Below are 16,979 nucleotides of genomic sequence, written 5' to 3'. Positions count from 1 at the left end.
TTTCTAGTATGGCACAAAGGCTGATCTCATTCTGTTTGAATTAAAAGAGGGGTTTGCATGATGATTTCCCACCACAGGATTGCTGTCAAGGACCCTCTTGGTGATAGCATAGCATAGAATGGAATAGAATAGAATTGAATTACCCAGGTTGGAAGAGACCTTTGAGATTTCCTCCACTCCTAGGCTCCTGCTTCCCTAGTTTCCACACTGCAGTTTGGATCCATAGAAGGGTAGATTCTGCCCAGTGAAGCCAACCTGTTTTGGCAGGTGACAGCCCAAATATTTCCCAAGTGCCTGCACAGAAATGTGCGAGCCTGATCTCATTCACTGCCTCAATCAATATTTGCTTCTTGCAGAGCCCAAGCCTGCCTTTATCAACCAGGAAAAGGTCCAGAAGGAGGTGAATGCTGTCCTGACAGAAAGTGCCACCCTCAGCTGTGAGGTGGCAGAGGACACAACCCAAGTGAAATGGTTCAAGGATGGCAAACTGCTGATTTCCTCTAGAAAGTTCAAAATAGAAACCGTGGGCAAGACGCGGCGCCTGGTGGTGGAGCAGCTGGAGAAGAGAGATGCTGGAGAATACATCTGTGAGGCTGCAGGCCAGAAGCTGACCTTCAAGTTGGAACCAACTGGTGAGCTCTCACCTAAGCAGCTCTCTGTGTGGCTTAGAGGAAAAAAAAAAAAAAGGAGGTTCCCTATCTAGTAGAATAGAATGGAATAGAATGGAATAGAATTAACCAGGTTGGAAAAGACCTTTGAGAGCATCGAGTCCAACCTATCACCCAACACCATCTGATCAACTAAACCATGGCACCAAGCACCCCATCCAGTCTCTTCCTAAACACCTCCAGGGATGGTGACTCCACCACCTCCCTGGGCAGCACATTCCAATGGCCAATCTCTCTTGCTGGGAAGAACTTCTTCCTAACCTCCAGGCTAAACCTCCCCTGGCACAGCTTGAGACTGTGTCCTCTTGTTCTGGTTCTGGTTGCCTGGGAGAAGAGACCAACCCCCATCTGACTACAACCTCCCTTCAGGTAGTTGTAGAGAGCAAGAAGGTCTCCCCTGAGCCTCCTCTTCTGCAGGCTAAGCAACCCCAGCTCCCTCAGCCTCTCCTCCTAGGGCTGTGCTCCAGACCCCTCCCCAGCCTTGTTGCCCTTCTTTGTGGTAAGGATTTGAGATGGAAGTTGTTAATTTTCCCTCTTTTCATGCCTGTCCTAGAACCAGAGGCTAAATTTGAGAACAAAGTTGTCCAGAAGGAGCCTCTTGTTGTTGAAGAACACGAGAGCATCACACTGACCACCTCAGTGACGCCTGAAACGGCTGCAGTGAAGTGGCTCAAGGATGGAACAGAAATCAAAGCGAGCAAGAAATATGTGATTAAGAGTGAGGGGGCATCCAGGACCCTGACAGTCAACCTGGCTGAGAGCTCAGACACTGCTGTCTACACCTGCCAGACAAAGAATGACAAGCAGGAATTCAAAGTGCAGGTGAAAGGTGAGGAGAGAGCAGCGCATGTTGTGTCCCAAAGCCAGCGGCTGTACTGTCTTGGGAGGTTGGAGGACACTGCTCTAAAACTGTTCCAACCTCAAAGCTTGAATTGGTGCTGCAGCTGCTGTGGCTGCCCCAGCAGAGGCCAGCAAAGTTCTCCTGCTCCCAAATACCCAATTGTAGCCTTTTGCTGGCTGCCTGAGGGAAGCCAGCCGCTGGCTGATGCTCGAGGTCCCTTCCAACCCTGACAGTTCTATGCTTCTCTGATTCTTATGATGATTTATTTACTACAGTTGCCCAGAGCCAGCTTCTTGGAACAGGCTTTTTACCCTTTCCTTTCTCCATATCTTTTCTCTTCTGCATCTCAGCCATCCCAGTGAAGTTTACCAAGAGACTGGAAGCTGTTCCTGCTGAGATTGGCGGCAGCATCTCTCTGAGCTGTGACGTGAGCCACGCCAAGGGGCAGGTGGTGTGGCGCAGGAACGGTGTGGAGCTCAGAGCCAGCAAACGCTTCCAGATTCACCAGGAGGGCGTCAGAAGGACCCTGACCATCACAGGCATCCGGGCTGAGGATGAGGGAGAGTACTCCTGCGAGTCCAGGGATGACAAGAGCAGTGTGACCATCACCCCCAAACGTATGGCTCTTGTGGTGGCAGTGTGGAGGGAGCTTTGGGGTTGTCCTCAGGCGTTGCACCTGGGGTGGGTTGAAATGACCCACCCCCACCCCTTCCCCAATGAACATTGCCAGACCAGCTCAGCTGGAAAGCAAATGAAGCTCTATTTGCAAGCAAAACTCCAATCCAGAAATAGGGAATGCAATGAATATGTACAACATACACAACAGTTACAGTTACAATTTACAAACAACACAAGAACCCCCCTGGACAAAACCAGGGTGTTACCAACAGCTTCCCCCTCCCTGCTCCCCTCCCTCCCTCTTGCAGTAAAGAAATCTTTCCTAATACCCAACCTAAACCTCCCCTGGTACACCTTGAGCCCATCTCCTCTCATTCTGTCACTCAAGCTGTGCCAGGGGAGGTTTAGGCTGGAGGTGAGGAGAAAGTTCTTCCCAGAGAGAGTTGTTAGCCATTGGAATGTGCTGCCCAGGGAGGTGGTGGAGTCGCCATCCCTGGAGGTGTTCAAGAGGGGATTGGATGTGGCACTTGGAGCCATGGTTTAGTTAGTCAGGAGGTGTTGGGTGACAGGTTGGACTTGATGATCTCTGAGGTCTTTTCCAACCATATTGATTCTATGATACTAGGGAGCAGAGACCAACACCCACCTCATATTGCATTTGAGGCTGGCTGGGATTAAGTATCCCAAATGTAAAATGGGATTTCCCCTCCCCCCATTTGTTTTTCTCTCTTCTGGCATCTTTATGCACCAAACTTAGTCATGGTAAACATGAAGATTCATTTCAGGCAGGCCTACAGGAAAGCTGGGCAGGAGCTATTTAAAAGGGGCTGTGGTGATAGGACAAGGGGCAATGGTTTTAAACTAGAGCAGGGTTGGTTTAGATTGAATCATAGAATCAATAAGGTTGGAAAAGACCTCAGAGACCATCAAGTCCAACCTATTACCTAACACCTCATGACTAACTGAACCATGGCTTCAAGTGCCATGGGCATAAGAAAGAAGTTCTTTACTGTGAGGGTGGTAGAACACTGGAGTGGGCTGCCCAGAGAAGTTGTGGATGCCTCATCCCTGGAAGCATTTCAGACCAGGCTGGATGAGGCTCTGAGAAACCTGCTCTAGTAGGAGGTGTCCTTGTCCATGGCAGGATGGTTGGAAATGGATCATCTTTAAGGTCCCTTCCAACTCAAGCCTTTCTATGATTCTATTGTGATCCTTTGCTGTAAGTACTGAAAAATTGGTATTGTCAATAAAATCATCCAGGCCTGTGCCTCTTTGAGGGTGTTTATGCCATACCTCTAAGTCATGCTCCTAAATGGTTTATTCCCATCCCTCAGCTCCCAGAGTGGTGAAATTCGTTACGAGTCTCAACAGCGTGGTCTCTGAAGAAGGAAAAGAGGCTGTCTTCAAGTGCACTGTCTCTCCCAGTGATGCTGTGGTCACTTGGCTCAGGAATGGAGTCAAGATTGAAGCCAGCAAGAAGTATGTCATCTCACAGAAGGACACCAACCACAGCCTCACCATCACTGACCTGACGCTGGAGGATGCGGCTGAGATCTGCGCCAATGCTGAAGGCGTAGAAAGCACAGCCAACCTCAGAGTCCGAGGTGAGAGGAGATAATGCCCCTTTCACAGGCTGCCAGGGGTGCTGGGGCCTTTGTAGACTAGACTGGACTAGACTAGACTAGAATTAACCAGGTTGGAAAAGACCTTCAAGATCATTGCATCCAACCTCTCATCCAACACCACCTAATCAACTAAACCATGGCACCAAGCACTCTATCAAGTCTCCTCCTAAACACCTCCAGTGAGGACTTTCCTGTGACTGATCATATTAGAGTAGGGAAATTGTGCCCAGTTCTGGGCCCCTCAATTTAGGAAAGATGTTGAGTTGCTGGAAGGTGTCCAGAGAAGGGCAACAAGGCTGGGGAGGGGTCTGGAGCACAGCCCTGGGAGGAGAGGCTGAGGGAGCTGGGGTTGCTTAGCCTGGAGAAGAGGAGGCTCAGGGGAGACCTTCTTGCTCTCTCCAACTCCCTGAAGGGAGGTTGTAGCCAGGTGGGGGTTGGTCTCTTCTCCCAGGCAACCAGCACCAGAACAAGAGGACACAGTCTCAAGCTGTGCCAGGGAAGGTTTAGCCTGGAGGTTAGGAAGAAGTTCTTCCCAGCAAGAGAGATTGGCCATTGGAATGTGCTGCCCAGGGAGGTGGTGGAGTCACCATCCCTGGAGGTGTTTAGGAAGAGCCTGGCTGAGGCACTTGGTGCCATGGTTTAGTTGATCAGATGGTGTTGGGTGACAGGTTGGACTTGATGCTCTCAAAGGTCTATTCCAACCTGGTTAATTCTGTTCTGTTCTCTTATAAATTCTGCTTTGTCTTCATTAAGTAGAGATGCCCAGAATGCATCTGGAGATACATGTGACACCATCTAAATGTTCTCTGAAAGCCTGTGCTCTGGATGCTCTATGTCCTTACCGACATTTCTTCTCCTTTGGCAGAGGCCTCAATCTCATTCAAGAAGAAACTGGAGCCCAGAACAGTCGAAGAAAGAGACACAGTGACCTTGGAGGTAGAGCTGACCAAGTCTGCAGAGGTGAAGTGGATGAGGAACAGCATTGTACTGAAGCCCAGTGAAAAAGTAGAGATCAAAGCTGAGGGAACGAAGCACACCTTGGTGATCAGGGACATCACCTTTGCAGACAGGGGCTTCTACTGCTGTGAGAGTCCTGATGACAAGACCCAGGCCAAGATCAATGTGGAAAGTAAGTTGAATGATGTCCACTTCTAAAATACCCTGAATAGGCTTTGGAGGTGGATTCTGGTCTCTTCCATTATCCCAATGACCATTGCCACCAGTCAGATGACTGAGAGGGGGTGAAAGCAAGGGCAGAGAATGGCCCTCATCTCACTCCACCAACTTTCAGGCATCTCCAAGCTTCTTAGCTGGTTCTTCTCTCTCCTCTGAAGTCTCTCACTCTCCAGCATGCTCTGTTTGTTCCTTTCTATGGCTTTTGGTGAAGCATTCCCTCCTTAGCCACCCATTGCCCTGGTGGTTCTCTGTAACCTACTCTTTCAGAACACCTCTGAGACAGGGTTAATAAAACTACAAGGCAAATCTTCTCTCTGAGGGTGCTGCCCTTCCAAGCAAGCTAATAGTGTCTTAGCTGTAGCTCTGTCCTTCTGTCCTCTTTCCATGATCATCAAAGGATAGATGAAGGTAGAAGATAGATGAAGCACTTAAAGACTACCTAATTTTGTCTGTAAAGTCCTTGCCACAAACTGGGGCTGTGTAGGGCATAAATAATAGGTAGGCAGGACCTTGATAACAGACTTCAAGCACCTGCAAGGCTGTTATAAGGTGAAGGCAACAATCTGTTCTCCAGGTGGAAATAATGGCAGGAAACAATGGACTTGGGCTGCAATGAGAGAGAGTCAGCTTATACAGTCAAAAAGCTTTTAATGCTTGGATGACTGAATAGGTTGTCTGGAGTGGTCTTGGGGTCTTCATCATGGGTTTGGGAAAAGGCTGGTGAAATACCTGCCTGGGATGATGCAGAGCTGAGTGTGCCCTACAGCAGGAGAGAACAGGTAGCTTTCTGATAGGCCCTTTAAGCACTGAAAGGCTACCAGAAGGTCTCTCTGAAGCCTTCTCCAGGCTGAGCAACCCCAACTCTCTCAGCCTGTCCTCACAGCAGAGGGTTTCCAGCCCTTCCACCATTGCTCTGGTCCCTTCTGGCTGCTCTCCAGCAGACCCATGTCTCTGCTATGCTGAGGACTCCAGACCTGGCCCCAGCACTGCAGGTGGGGGTCTCAGCAGAGTGGAGCATTGGGGCAAAATCTCTCCCTTCACCTGCTGGCCATGCTGCTTTTGATGGTCCTGATTTAGAGCTAGATTTGAGGTTTGCTCTCTCATAATTGGCAGACTGGGTGCACAGAAGATGAAGAATGCAGCAGTTCCACAGATGCAGTGTGCTGGAGGCATGCAGTGCAGTACAGGGTGCTTTGCTGCTCCAGCCTTTCTCACACCTTGCACCCCAAGGCACTTTTTCAGTCTCTAGGTGATTTTTATTCTCCTTCCAGCAAGATGTTTCAGCAGCTGGTGGTAGGTTGAGTTGCACCTGCTTTGGGGCACTCACTGTTGCTCATCACCAAATGGTGAACCCAAAACTGATGGAGCAGTGTTTGCATAGGAAGTAATTGGGCAGTCAGCTGTCAGCAGGGTTTTGTGCAAAGGGAGTCATGCAAGAGTACATTTCTGCCTGTCTGCTTTATAAACTTCCTTTGCTGAGGGAGAGAGAGAGGCTTTTGCTTTGTGCTGCCCAGGCACCCAGCTGCATTCTCATCACTTTACCCTTAGTGTCACTGGTAAAAAACCAGCTCCTCTGATGATGAGATAGATTCATGCAGTGGTGGAGACTCAAGGTGGTCATAGAATAGAATAGAATTAACCAGGCTGAAAAAGAACTTTGAGATCAAGTCCAAGCTGTCACCCAACACCATCTAATCAACTAAACCATGGCACCAAGCACCCCATCCAGGCTCTTCCTAAACACCTCCAGGGATGGTGACTCCACCACCTCCCTGGGCAGCACATTCCAATGGCCAATCTCTCTTTCTGGGAAGAACTTCTTCCTAACATCCAGCCTAAACCTCCCCTGGCACAGCTTGAGACTGTGTCCTCTTGTTCTGGTGCTGGTTGTCTGGGAGATGAGACCAACCCCCACCTGGCTACAGCCTCCCTTCAGGGAGTTGTAGATAGCAAGAAGGTCTCCCCTGAGCCTCCTCCTCTCCAGGCTAAGCAATCCCAGCTCCCTCAGCCTCTCCTCCCAGGGCTGTGCTCAAGACCCCTCCCCAGCTTTGTTGCCTTAGAAGGACCATGTTCAAAACCAGGGATTCAGCTCATAGTAGTAGGGAATTCTTTTTGTGTGTGGTCATCCAAGCCTTAGTTATGAGATGCAACAGGAAAGGAGATGCATAGAAGAGTCTCACTGGGCTAGGTGTATTTTGCATCCAAGTCCTCCAGCTGTGACAGCACTGAGCTCTTGCACTGCTTTACAGCAAAAGCAAGGTGCCATGGTTTAGTTGATTAGATGGTGTTGGGTGATAGGTTGAACTTGATCATCTCAAAGGTCTTTTCTAACCTGGCCTGGCCTATTCTATTCTAACCTATCCTATCCTATCCTAGACTCTAGAACTAGAGGCCAAAACCTGAAGCACCATTTCAGACATGTAAGCACATAGCCTCTTTTCAGTGAATGATTCTGTGGTTGGCTTGTTTGTCCCTGCTGAAGGCATCCATGTAAAGAATAGCAGCCATGGCCATGAACAGGTTTTGCCTCCTGCAAAGGTGGTTGCTTAGTTGAAAGATAGGAGGCAATTGTCAGGTACCTGGATGAGGAATGGGGAAATGATGTGTTTTGGAAGTCCTCAGGCTCTGTTTCACAGCTATTGGTGTGAGATCTCCAACTTGTCCTTGTTGTTTTTTTCCAGTGAGGCAGATCAAGCTGGTGAAAGGTCTTCAGCCCCTCCAAGTGTCTGAGAAAGGGACTGTCACCTTTGAGGTGGAGGTGTCACATGAGGATGTGGAAGGGACGTGGCAGAAGGATGGCGTCCGGCTGAAGCCTTCACCCAGTGTCAGCATTGGTGCTCAGGGCAAGAAGCACTCACTGACTCTTTCCTCAGTGACTCTTGAAGATGCAGGACTCATCTCCTTCAAAGCAGAAGGCATTCACTCTTCAGGGAAGCTCACTGTGACAGGTACATGAAAGTCTGTGTCTCTGGTTGGTGTGGGCTGTGGCTGTCTCCTCCTGACTCTCAGAGCTTTCAAGAGAGGAAGACATTTTTCTTGTAAGTGCACAGGCCATGGGGAGCACTGGGCAATCATCACACAATCACAGAAACATGCAGGTTGGAAAGGCCCCTCAGGATCACCAAGTGCAACCAAGACCCCTGCTCTACAAGGCTGAACTCTAAACCACATCCCCAAGCACCACATCCAAAGCACTTTTAAACACATCCAGGGTTGGTGACCCCACCACCCCCCTGGGCAGCATATTCCAATCCCTGACCACTCTTGCTGGGAAAAATTTGTTCTAATGTCCAGTCTAAACCTACCCAGTGCCAGCTTGAGGCCATTCCCTCTTGTTCTATCACTAACTACCTGTGAGAAGAGACCAGCACCAACCTCTCCACAATGTCCTTCTAGGTAGCTGTAGGGAGCCATGAGGTCTCATCAATAAGGTGTCCTTCTGATGTCAATGGGGTTACTGTAACATCATCATCATCATCCACAAAACAACTCTTGATGATGTGCTCAAAACAGGAGGATTTTGTTGGCACAAGGTTCATTCAACATGGAAGCTAGGCTGTGCCTATTCATTAGAGAAACGGAGGCTGAGGAGGGACCAGCTCACTCTGCAGCTCCCTGAAAGGAGGTTGGATTGGGGTGGAAGCTGGTCTCTTCTCCCAGCTAGCAAGCTGGGACAAAAGGAAACAGCCTCAAATTGTGCCTAGGTTGGATATTAGGAGAAATTTCTCGACCAAAAGCATTGTCCAACCCTGGGAGGGGCTGTGCAGGGCAGTGGTTGAGTCACCCTCCCTGGAGGGATTGAAAAGGTTTGTAGGTGTAGTGCTGGGCAGCATGCTTTGGGGGTGGATTTGGTAGTGCTGGGTTAACAATTGAACCTGATGACCTTGAAGGTCTTTTCCAGCCGAAGCAGTTCTATTAATCTGTGAATATTGTTTGAATCAGATGGTCCTGGAGACCTATTTCATCACTAACTGGAAGTTATCCTTTTTTTTTTTGCAGAACTGCCTGTGAGAATCAGCAAACCTTTGACAGACATCAGTGCAACTCAGAAGGACAAGGTCACATTTGAGTGTGAGCTGTCCAGGCCCAACGCAGATGTTAAGTGGTTCAAGGTACACCCTTCATGGATAGTGGCATTTCAATTCCTGACTCCTCTGGAAGGAAATGAGAGCTTTTCCTTTCACTTCCAGGGGATGAGAGTCTGAGCCTTTGCTGTGCACTTCCCCCCCTCATGTCCATTTATTTGCACAGCTCATCACAATCTGTGCTGTTTCTTTACTGGGTATGCTTACTGGGTTAAAAGCCAAACTGCTCTACCCTGCACAGAAGGTGAGCACTGCTGTTGCTAGTAACACAGTCCTGTGCTTGACCTCATGCCCAGAAGTTCTCACCCAAGGATTTAAAGCCTCAAAGGGAGCTGCTCTTTAAGATGCAGCCTCAATTCCCTTTGAACCTGACAGGCATTTTGGGGATCAGCTCAGGTATTTCATGTACCCTCCTTGAGGCTCAGCTGATCCTTCCCTTAAATGGGGCAGCATTTCTTCAAGGTAATGTTTGAAGGGCTTACTCCCTTACTATACAGCACCTTAAGCCTTCAAATCGGTGTCTGAGGTCGACCAAAAGGCAAGTGTGCTCTTCAGCCATTCCTGCTTCTTGAAAACTTTGCACTATGCTGAAGTTAAAGATCATCTGGTTGGAGATGTCCCTGCTGAGTACAGAGGGTTGGACTAGAATCATAGAATTGTCAGGGTTGGAGGGGACCTCAAGGCTCAGCCAGTTCCAACCCCCCTGCCATGGCCAGGGACACCTCACACCACAGCAGGTTGCTCACAGCCACATCCAGCCTGGCTGCAAAAGCCTCCAGGGATGAGGCTTCCACCACCTCCCTGGGCAACCTGTGCCAGTCTCTCACCACCCTCCTGGGGAACAACTTCTTCCTAACATCCTATCTCAATCTCCCCATTTCTAGTTTTGCTCCATTTCCCCCGGTCCTATCACTCCCTGACACCCTCAAAAGTCCCTCCCCAGCTTTCTTTTGGCCCCCTTCAGATACTGGAAGGCCACAATTAGGTCTCCTTGGAGCCTTCTCCTCTCCAAACTGAACAGCCCCGACTCCCTCAGTCTGTCCTCACAGCAGAGCAGCTCCAGCCCTCTGCTCCTCTTCATGGCCCTTCTCTGGACACCTTCCAGCACCTCCAGATGCTTCCTGACACAGAGTCTCCAGAACTGGACACAGAGCTCCAGGTGTGGTCTCAGAGAAGAGGGGGAGAATCACCTCCCTCAACCTGCTGGCTGTGCTTCTCTTGCTGCAGCCCAGGATCTGATTGGCTTTCTGGGCTGCAAGTGCACACTGCTGGCTCATGTACAGATGACCTCAAAAGGTGCCCTCCAACCCAAACCACTCTGTGATGCTAAGTGTCATCTTATGTTCAAGGAGGCACAGTCTCATGATGTGAGACAGGTGAATTAAGTCCAGAGCTGAGCATCTGCAGGTGTGGAAGAGTTGATGGTGATCTGGTTTGGCATTTTCCCTTCTAGGATGGGAAGGAGCTCCGGCCCAGTCAACAAGTGGGGATTGCTTCCCAAGGAAATAAGAGAAGCCTCATTATTCACAAGTGTGAATATGAAGACCAGGGCACCTACATGTGTCAAGTAGCTGAAGACAAGACCTCAGCTACGCTAAAGATCCATGGTACGTTTGACTCAAGTAGGAAATGTTATCTACTGCAGTAGCTTTGACTACACAGAACAAGTAGGACTGCACAGAACAAGTAGGGCTACACAGACATCTGCTCTACCCTGGCAGATGTTTTTTTTCCACAGCTGCATCTGAAGGGAGGTGAAAATGGGAGAGCTGAAGCACTTCCCCTGGGAGGATGGGCTGAGAAAGTTGGGGTTGTTCTGCCTGGAGAAGATAAACTCCAGAGGGACCTCAGAGTAGGCTTCCAGTTCTTAAAGGAGCCCCCAGGGAAGATGGGGAGGGACCTTCATCAGGGCAATGTCATGATGGGATGAGGAACAAGGATTTTAAGCTGCCAGAAGGCACGTTTAGATTAGATATTAGGATCACTATGAAGATGGTAAGACACAGGAACAGTTTCCTAAGAGAGGTTATGGGTGTCCCCTACCTTGAGGTGTTCAAGGTCAGGTTAGATGGAGTTTTGAACAACCTCATCTAGTGGAAAATGTCTCTGCCCATGACAGAGGGGTTGGGAGAAGATGATTTTAAGGTTCCTTCCAACTCAGACTGGTCTGTGATTCTGTGATCTGAAAAGACAAAGTGGCATTGTCCTATTTCTTACTAGATGCTGTCCTCATGTGGCCACTTAGGTTTACCAAGAACTTCACACACACTTGTTCTGTTCCACTGCTCTGTTGAACTCCTCTTTCCTCCCTGACTTTGTCACTGGGATGAGATGCTATTTGCATGCAGGCTGGTTTACATCTGAGCCCTGGTCCTGAGGATGAGTCAAAAGGCAAGGGCTGCAGTAGCACAAAATTATGAATTGGTTCTGATGAGTCAGTGCAAAGGTGCAGAGTTAAAGAGGAATATGCTGAGTGCAAGAGACTCTGAAGCAAAGATACAGCTTGGGCAAAACGTGTGGCAGATGTCCCTGTGGCTGATCCTGTCCAGACACACAACCAAGGATGTAAGCTTGCAGAGAAGTATGTGAATGTGACAGGTTTCATAGAATCAAAGAATGGTTTGGGTTGGAAGGGACCTTAAAGATCATCCAGTTCCAACCCCCCTGCCAGGACAGCTCCCACTACACTAGGTTGCTCAAAGCCCCATCCAGCCTGGTCTTAAATACTTCCAGGGATGAGGCATCCACAGCTTCTCCAGGCAACCTGTTCCAGTGTCTCACCACACTCACTAAAGAACTTCTTCCTAATGCCCAATCTAAATCTACCCTGCTGTGGTTTAAAATCACAGCCCCTTGTCCTGTCACTGCAGTCCCTTATAAAGATCTCATCTCCAGCTTTCCTCTATGATAGCATCCTTTGGGGTGCAAGAGACCTTTAAAGATCATCTATCCCAACCCCCTTGCAGTGCACAGAGACATCTTCAGCTGGATCAGGTTGCTCAGTTATTAGGACACAGGAGATGGGAGGCTTGTGTTTAGGAATCCTTGGCAGATTTTCACTCATGAATGTGTTTAACTTCTTCTGAAGCCTGTGTAAAGCTCTAGCATCCATAAAATCCTCTCCTGTAGCTGGTACTGTACCTCTAGGGTCAAGCATAGAATGTAATTACTATGTTGAAGAAGGAAACTGCCCAGGAGGGGATGTTGGTCTAGAATAGCACACAATCCCTGTGCTCTGTATGCAAGCATGCAGAAGGTGATCACACCAGAGCCAGGCATGATGAAGCTCAGGGAAATCTTCCTCTCTCTCATTTCACAGCCCGAGATATCAGGATTGTTAAACCACTGGAAGATGTGGAAGTGAATGAATTTGAGAGTGCATCTTTTGTCTGTGAAATTTCACATGATGAGGTCCAGACCCAGTGGTACAAAAATGACAACAAGCTGAAGGCTGCCGACAACATCAGGATGCGTCAAGACGGTAGGAGGACAGAGGGGCATCTTGTTCTTGAATGGGGGTGGGTTGGAGTAAGTGCTGAGAAGGAGGACTGAGAAGAAGGGTCTGACCTTCAAAATCAAATTAGGAAGGTTACCCTATTGTTTTGGAGGTGCAGCTAGGCTGGAACTGTAACATGGTGAGAACTTAAGGCAAATTCGGTGTTGTGACCCCATCCCATGCTACCAGCAGTGGGTAGGAAGTTGTATCTTCTGATAATGGGTGGGATCCTTCTCTTTCAAGTACTTCCCAGATGGTGGGGACCACATTCAATCAGTCCATGGAGGAGTTGAGGTTAAGCTATCCTTTGATGGAGGGATATAGAGTGGGAGTGATTTGCCTTGCTGCTGTGAAAGCAGGTGGTGAGGCACCGAAACCAGATGAGTGATGCTCAGTCTGCCAGCATGCCTTGGGGAGTGAAGCTGTTTGCCCAGGTCAACCTATGTCTGGTTGTGTCTCTGTTCCCAGGCAAGACCTATTCACTGACTTACACACGTGTCCAGGTCCAAGACGCAGCAGAGATCAAATTTGTAGCAGAAAAGGCAGAGTCTCGTGCCCAGCTCACTGTGAAAGGTAATGCTGCTTTTCCTGCCTGTGCTGCTAAACCTCTCTCACGCTACCAATCGACCAACTTCCCTCACTTCTAGCATGAAGAAAGTTAAACAGCACCCAGAGCTCTCAGGGCAAGCCCTGTGGGGAGAGGCTGAGGGAGCTGGGGGTGCTTAGCCAGGAGAAGAGGAGGCTCAGAGGTGACCTTCTTGCTTTCTACAACTACCTGAAGGGAGGTTGTAGCCAGGTGGGGGTTGGTCTCTTCTCCCAGGCAAGCAGCACCAGAACAAGAGGACACAGTCTCAAGCTGTGCCAGGGGAGGTTTAGACTGGATGTTAGGAAGAAGCTCTTCCCAGACAGAGAGATTGGGCATTGGAATGTGCTGCCCAGGGAGGTGGTGGAGTCACCATCCCTGGAGGTGTTTAGAAAGAGCCTGGATGGGGTGCTTGGTGCCATGGTTTAGTTGATTAGATGGTGCTGGGTGCTAGGTTGGACTTGATGATCTCTGAGGTATTTTTCAACCTGGTCTATTCTATTCTATTCTATTCTATTCTATTCTATTCTATTCTATTCTATTCTATTCTATTCTATTCTATTCTATGCCTCTGGAAGTTTCTGAGGCACCAGCCTGTAACTGTGAGGGCACCTTGCAGGGAGATGCTACTGATTGCTCAGGGTTTGTGTTTGTTTGACCTTTTCTTGTTTTCCCCTCCTTTTAGAGCTGCCTGTGAAAATTGTGAAGCCATTGAGGGATAAGATAGCCCTGGAGAAGCACCGGGGCTTCCTGGAGTGCCAGGTGTCTCGAGCCAATGCCCAGGTGAGGTGGTACAAAAGGGATGTGGAGCTTCACCCCGGGGCCAAGTACGAGATGGTGAGCGACGGAGTCTATCGGAAACTCATCATCAACGATGCAGGCTATGAAGATGAGGACACCTACACTTGTGATGCCTTGGATGACAAAAGCAGTGCCAATTTCTTTGTGGAAGGTAGGGAAGCTTTTTTTTTTTGGTTGGGGTTTTTTTTGCCCCTCTAGGATGCTTTGGAAGAAGGACAGGCTGGTCCAAAAAGCCCTTGTCGTTTACTTTGATAGCATAATACCACTTAAAATCTATTTAATAGGTTTCTCTCTCTCTCTGTCTCTCTCTCTCTTTCTCTCTCTCTATATATATATATTGGGATGGGCTGTAAGAGTTGAGATTCTTCACCCTGGAGAAAAGAAGGCTCTGGAGAGACTTCATAGCAGCTTTCCAGTACTTGAAGGGGGCTGCAAGAAAGCTGGAGAGGGACTTTTTACAAGGGCTTGTAGTGATAGGATGAGAAGGAATAGATTGAAGCTGGAAAAGGGTAGGTTCAGAGTGGATAGTAGGAAGAAATTCTTTATAGTGAGCTTGGTGAGATGCTGGAACAGGTTGCCCAAGGAGGTTGTGGATGTCCCCTCCCTGGAGGTGTTCAAGGCCAGGTTGGATGAGGCTTTGAGCAAGCTGGTCTAGAGGAAGGTGTCCCTGCCTATGGCAGAGGGATTGGAACTAGATGATCTTCAAGGTCCCTTCCAACCAACCCATTCTATGATTTTCATTCAGTGCTGATGTCTTCTGAAGGTCATTGATATTGCTTCCTTTTAGGACTTTAAAGACAGCAACATCTGCCTTTATGGACAGAAAATGACTACATGGTACTTTCTTCTAAGGACAGCCCTGTTCCAGAGCAGTTGTTGTTCAAAGCAGCTGTAGCTACCCCAAATATCTTCTGCTGTCAATACCTGCATTTTCCCTATTCCATTTTATATAATGCCAAGTGTTTTATATCAGAGTGGGAAGGTGACTTCAGAAATAGGACTTGGACTCAGAAGATCTGGATGCTCTTGTAGCAGTGTCACAGTCTCCCTCTCTGACCCATAACCAGCAGTAGATGTTTATGTTTATGCCAAAAAGGAGAATGTTTGAAGGCTTTTGGAGCCAATAAGTTCAGTAAAGGTTGTAGAAGTGTGCAGAATGCTGATGAGTGATTCCTAAATCCCTGCTCTCCTGTTCCTTCCTTCACCCAGAGCAATCCATTAGCATCATAAAGGAGTTGTGTGACGAGGATGTGACCGAGCCTGAAGAGGCCACGTTTGAATGCGAGATATCCATTCCATCTGTGAAACCTCCCAAATGGTTTCTGTGTGGAGAAGCCCTGCAGGCTGGCAGAAACATTATCATGCATCAGGAAGGCACCATCCACAGGCTGACCATCGTGAAAACCAGTGCCAGCATGACAGGCACCGTGCAGTTCTCCATTGGCAAGTCCAAATCCACAGCAAACCTACTTGTCAGAGGTAAGGTGTCCTGGCTTGGTTGCACCATGAAGAGATCCTCCCTCTCACAGTTCCTGGGAAGTCATTTTTTTCAGGCAGCACTGTCTAATGTGCAGGTTCCACTCTCTGGGGTCCTGGAAGTGTAGGTGTATGTGGAAGGTCTGGTCAATTCCCAGCTACCAGTTGTTGGTTGGAACGTTGGGACAGGCTGCCCAGGGAAGTGGTGGAGTCACCATCCTTGGAGGCACTGAAAAGAAGTGCAGACATGGCACTTCAGGACATAGTTGAGTGGGCATGGTGGTGTTGGGTTCATGGTTGTACCTGCCTGTCTTTGAGGTCTTTTCCAACCTTAATGATTCTGTGATTCTATAGATGAGAGATCCATGTCTTAGGAAAGGATTTGGCTGAATGAGTTTGGAGTGCCTGGTATTCAAACTGAGCCAAGGCTAGGGGTTTGGGTTGGTTTTTTTTCCCTTCTTGACTTTACCACAGAGGACAAAACAAAAGAAATTTGCCAGGAGAGATTATTTTGTCCCATTTCTGAACTGGACAAGTTTGACAGCTCATTTAGTTAATCTGCTTTGTCATTGCCTTGATCTGGGACAAAGCTTCGAGGCTTTATGTCTTCTGCTGTCACCATAGTAAATATCTCCAATCCTATTCTAAAGTCCTTGTTTTGACTTTTCATTTGCTCATACTTGAATACCAACTCTAATTAGCAAGCAATTCAGTAAGTATTGATCCATGCATCTGGTAGCTAATGTAAAGTTTTGCCCTGTAGAAACCAGCATTCCCTAGAGGTCATGATGTTGGGTTAGCTTCAAAGCCAATCAGTTCTGTAACAGAAACCCACAGCATCATCTGAGCAGTTCACAAAGCAGCTGGGAGTGACATACATGAAACAAACTGACATGAAATACAGACCAGAAACTTTCCTCTTCTTCCCATTCACCCTTTCTTCTTTCCTAACCCTGCTTTGCAGATTACCACATACAGATCACCAGGAAGCTGGAGGACAAGAGAGCTCTGGAGCGCCATTCGGTCATCTTGTCCTGTGACTTCAGGCCTTCTCCAAAGATTGTGAAGTGGTTCAAGGACCACACACCCATTGAGCCCTCTGAGAAGTACAAAATCAAGCGGGAGCAGCACTCAGCAGAGCTCAAGATTTTGAAGGTGAAGCCTGAAGATGCTGGTGTGTACAAGTGCAGGGCTGGAAACGCGGAGACTGAAGCCACCCTGACTGTTGAAGGTACAAATGGTTTGCAGCAGGGAGGTTTGCCTGCTGATGATCTGGATGAGGGGATTGAGTCCATCATCAGATGGACTGCAGATGACACCAAGCTAGGGCAGGAGTTGATCTGTTAGAGGGTAGGAGAGCTCCGCAGAGGACCTTGACAGGCTGGACAGATGGGCAGAGTCCAAGGGCAGGAGATTGAACACATCCAAGTGCCAGGTTCTACACATTGGCCACAACAGCCCCAGGCTGTGCTACAGGCTGGGGTCAGAGTGGCTGGAGAGCAGCCAGGCAGAGAGGGACCTGGGGATAATGGTTGATAGTAGGCTGAGCATGAGCCAGCAGTGTGCCCAGGTGGCCAAAGAAGGCCAATGGCCTCCTGGCCTGTGTCAGA

At 48.7% G+C, this 16,979-nt stretch overlaps 1 protein-coding gene across 1 annotated transcript in view; it reads left to right on the top strand.

The window, feature by feature from the left end:
• The window catches only part of OBSCN (obscurin, cytoskeletal calmodulin and titin-interacting RhoGEF), a 142,868-nt gene that overhangs the window by 34,061 nt on the left and 91,828 nt on the right, over positions 1-16,979 (top strand). Inside the window, exons 16-28 of the mRNA XM_054171381.1 lie at positions 357-632; positions 1,222-1,497; positions 1,860-2,126; positions 3,462-3,731; positions 4,618-4,881; positions 7,610-7,876; positions 8,928-9,040; positions 10,467-10,620; positions 12,333-12,494; positions 12,978-13,082; positions 13,778-14,044; positions 15,103-15,372; positions 16,334-16,600. Of these exons, the coding sequence (XP_054027356.1) occupies positions 357-632; positions 1,222-1,497; positions 1,860-2,126; positions 3,462-3,731; positions 4,618-4,881; positions 7,610-7,876; positions 8,928-9,040; positions 10,467-10,620; positions 12,333-12,494; positions 12,978-13,082; positions 13,778-14,044; positions 15,103-15,372; positions 16,334-16,600 (2,958 nt within the window). The remainder of the gene's footprint in view (positions 1-356; positions 633-1,221; positions 1,498-1,859; positions 2,127-3,461; positions 3,732-4,617; positions 4,882-7,609; positions 7,877-8,927; positions 9,041-10,466; positions 10,621-12,332; positions 12,495-12,977; positions 13,083-13,777; positions 14,045-15,102; positions 15,373-16,333; positions 16,601-16,979) is intronic.

Source organism: Dryobates pubescens, chromosome 21, assembly GCF_014839835.1.
Source record: "Dryobates pubescens isolate bDryPub1 chromosome 21, bDryPub1.pri, whole genome shotgun sequence".
Lineage (NCBI taxonomy): Eukaryota > Metazoa > Chordata > Aves > Piciformes > Picidae > Dryobates > Dryobates pubescens.
This window is presented reverse-complemented; position numbering and strand designations above follow the sequence as displayed.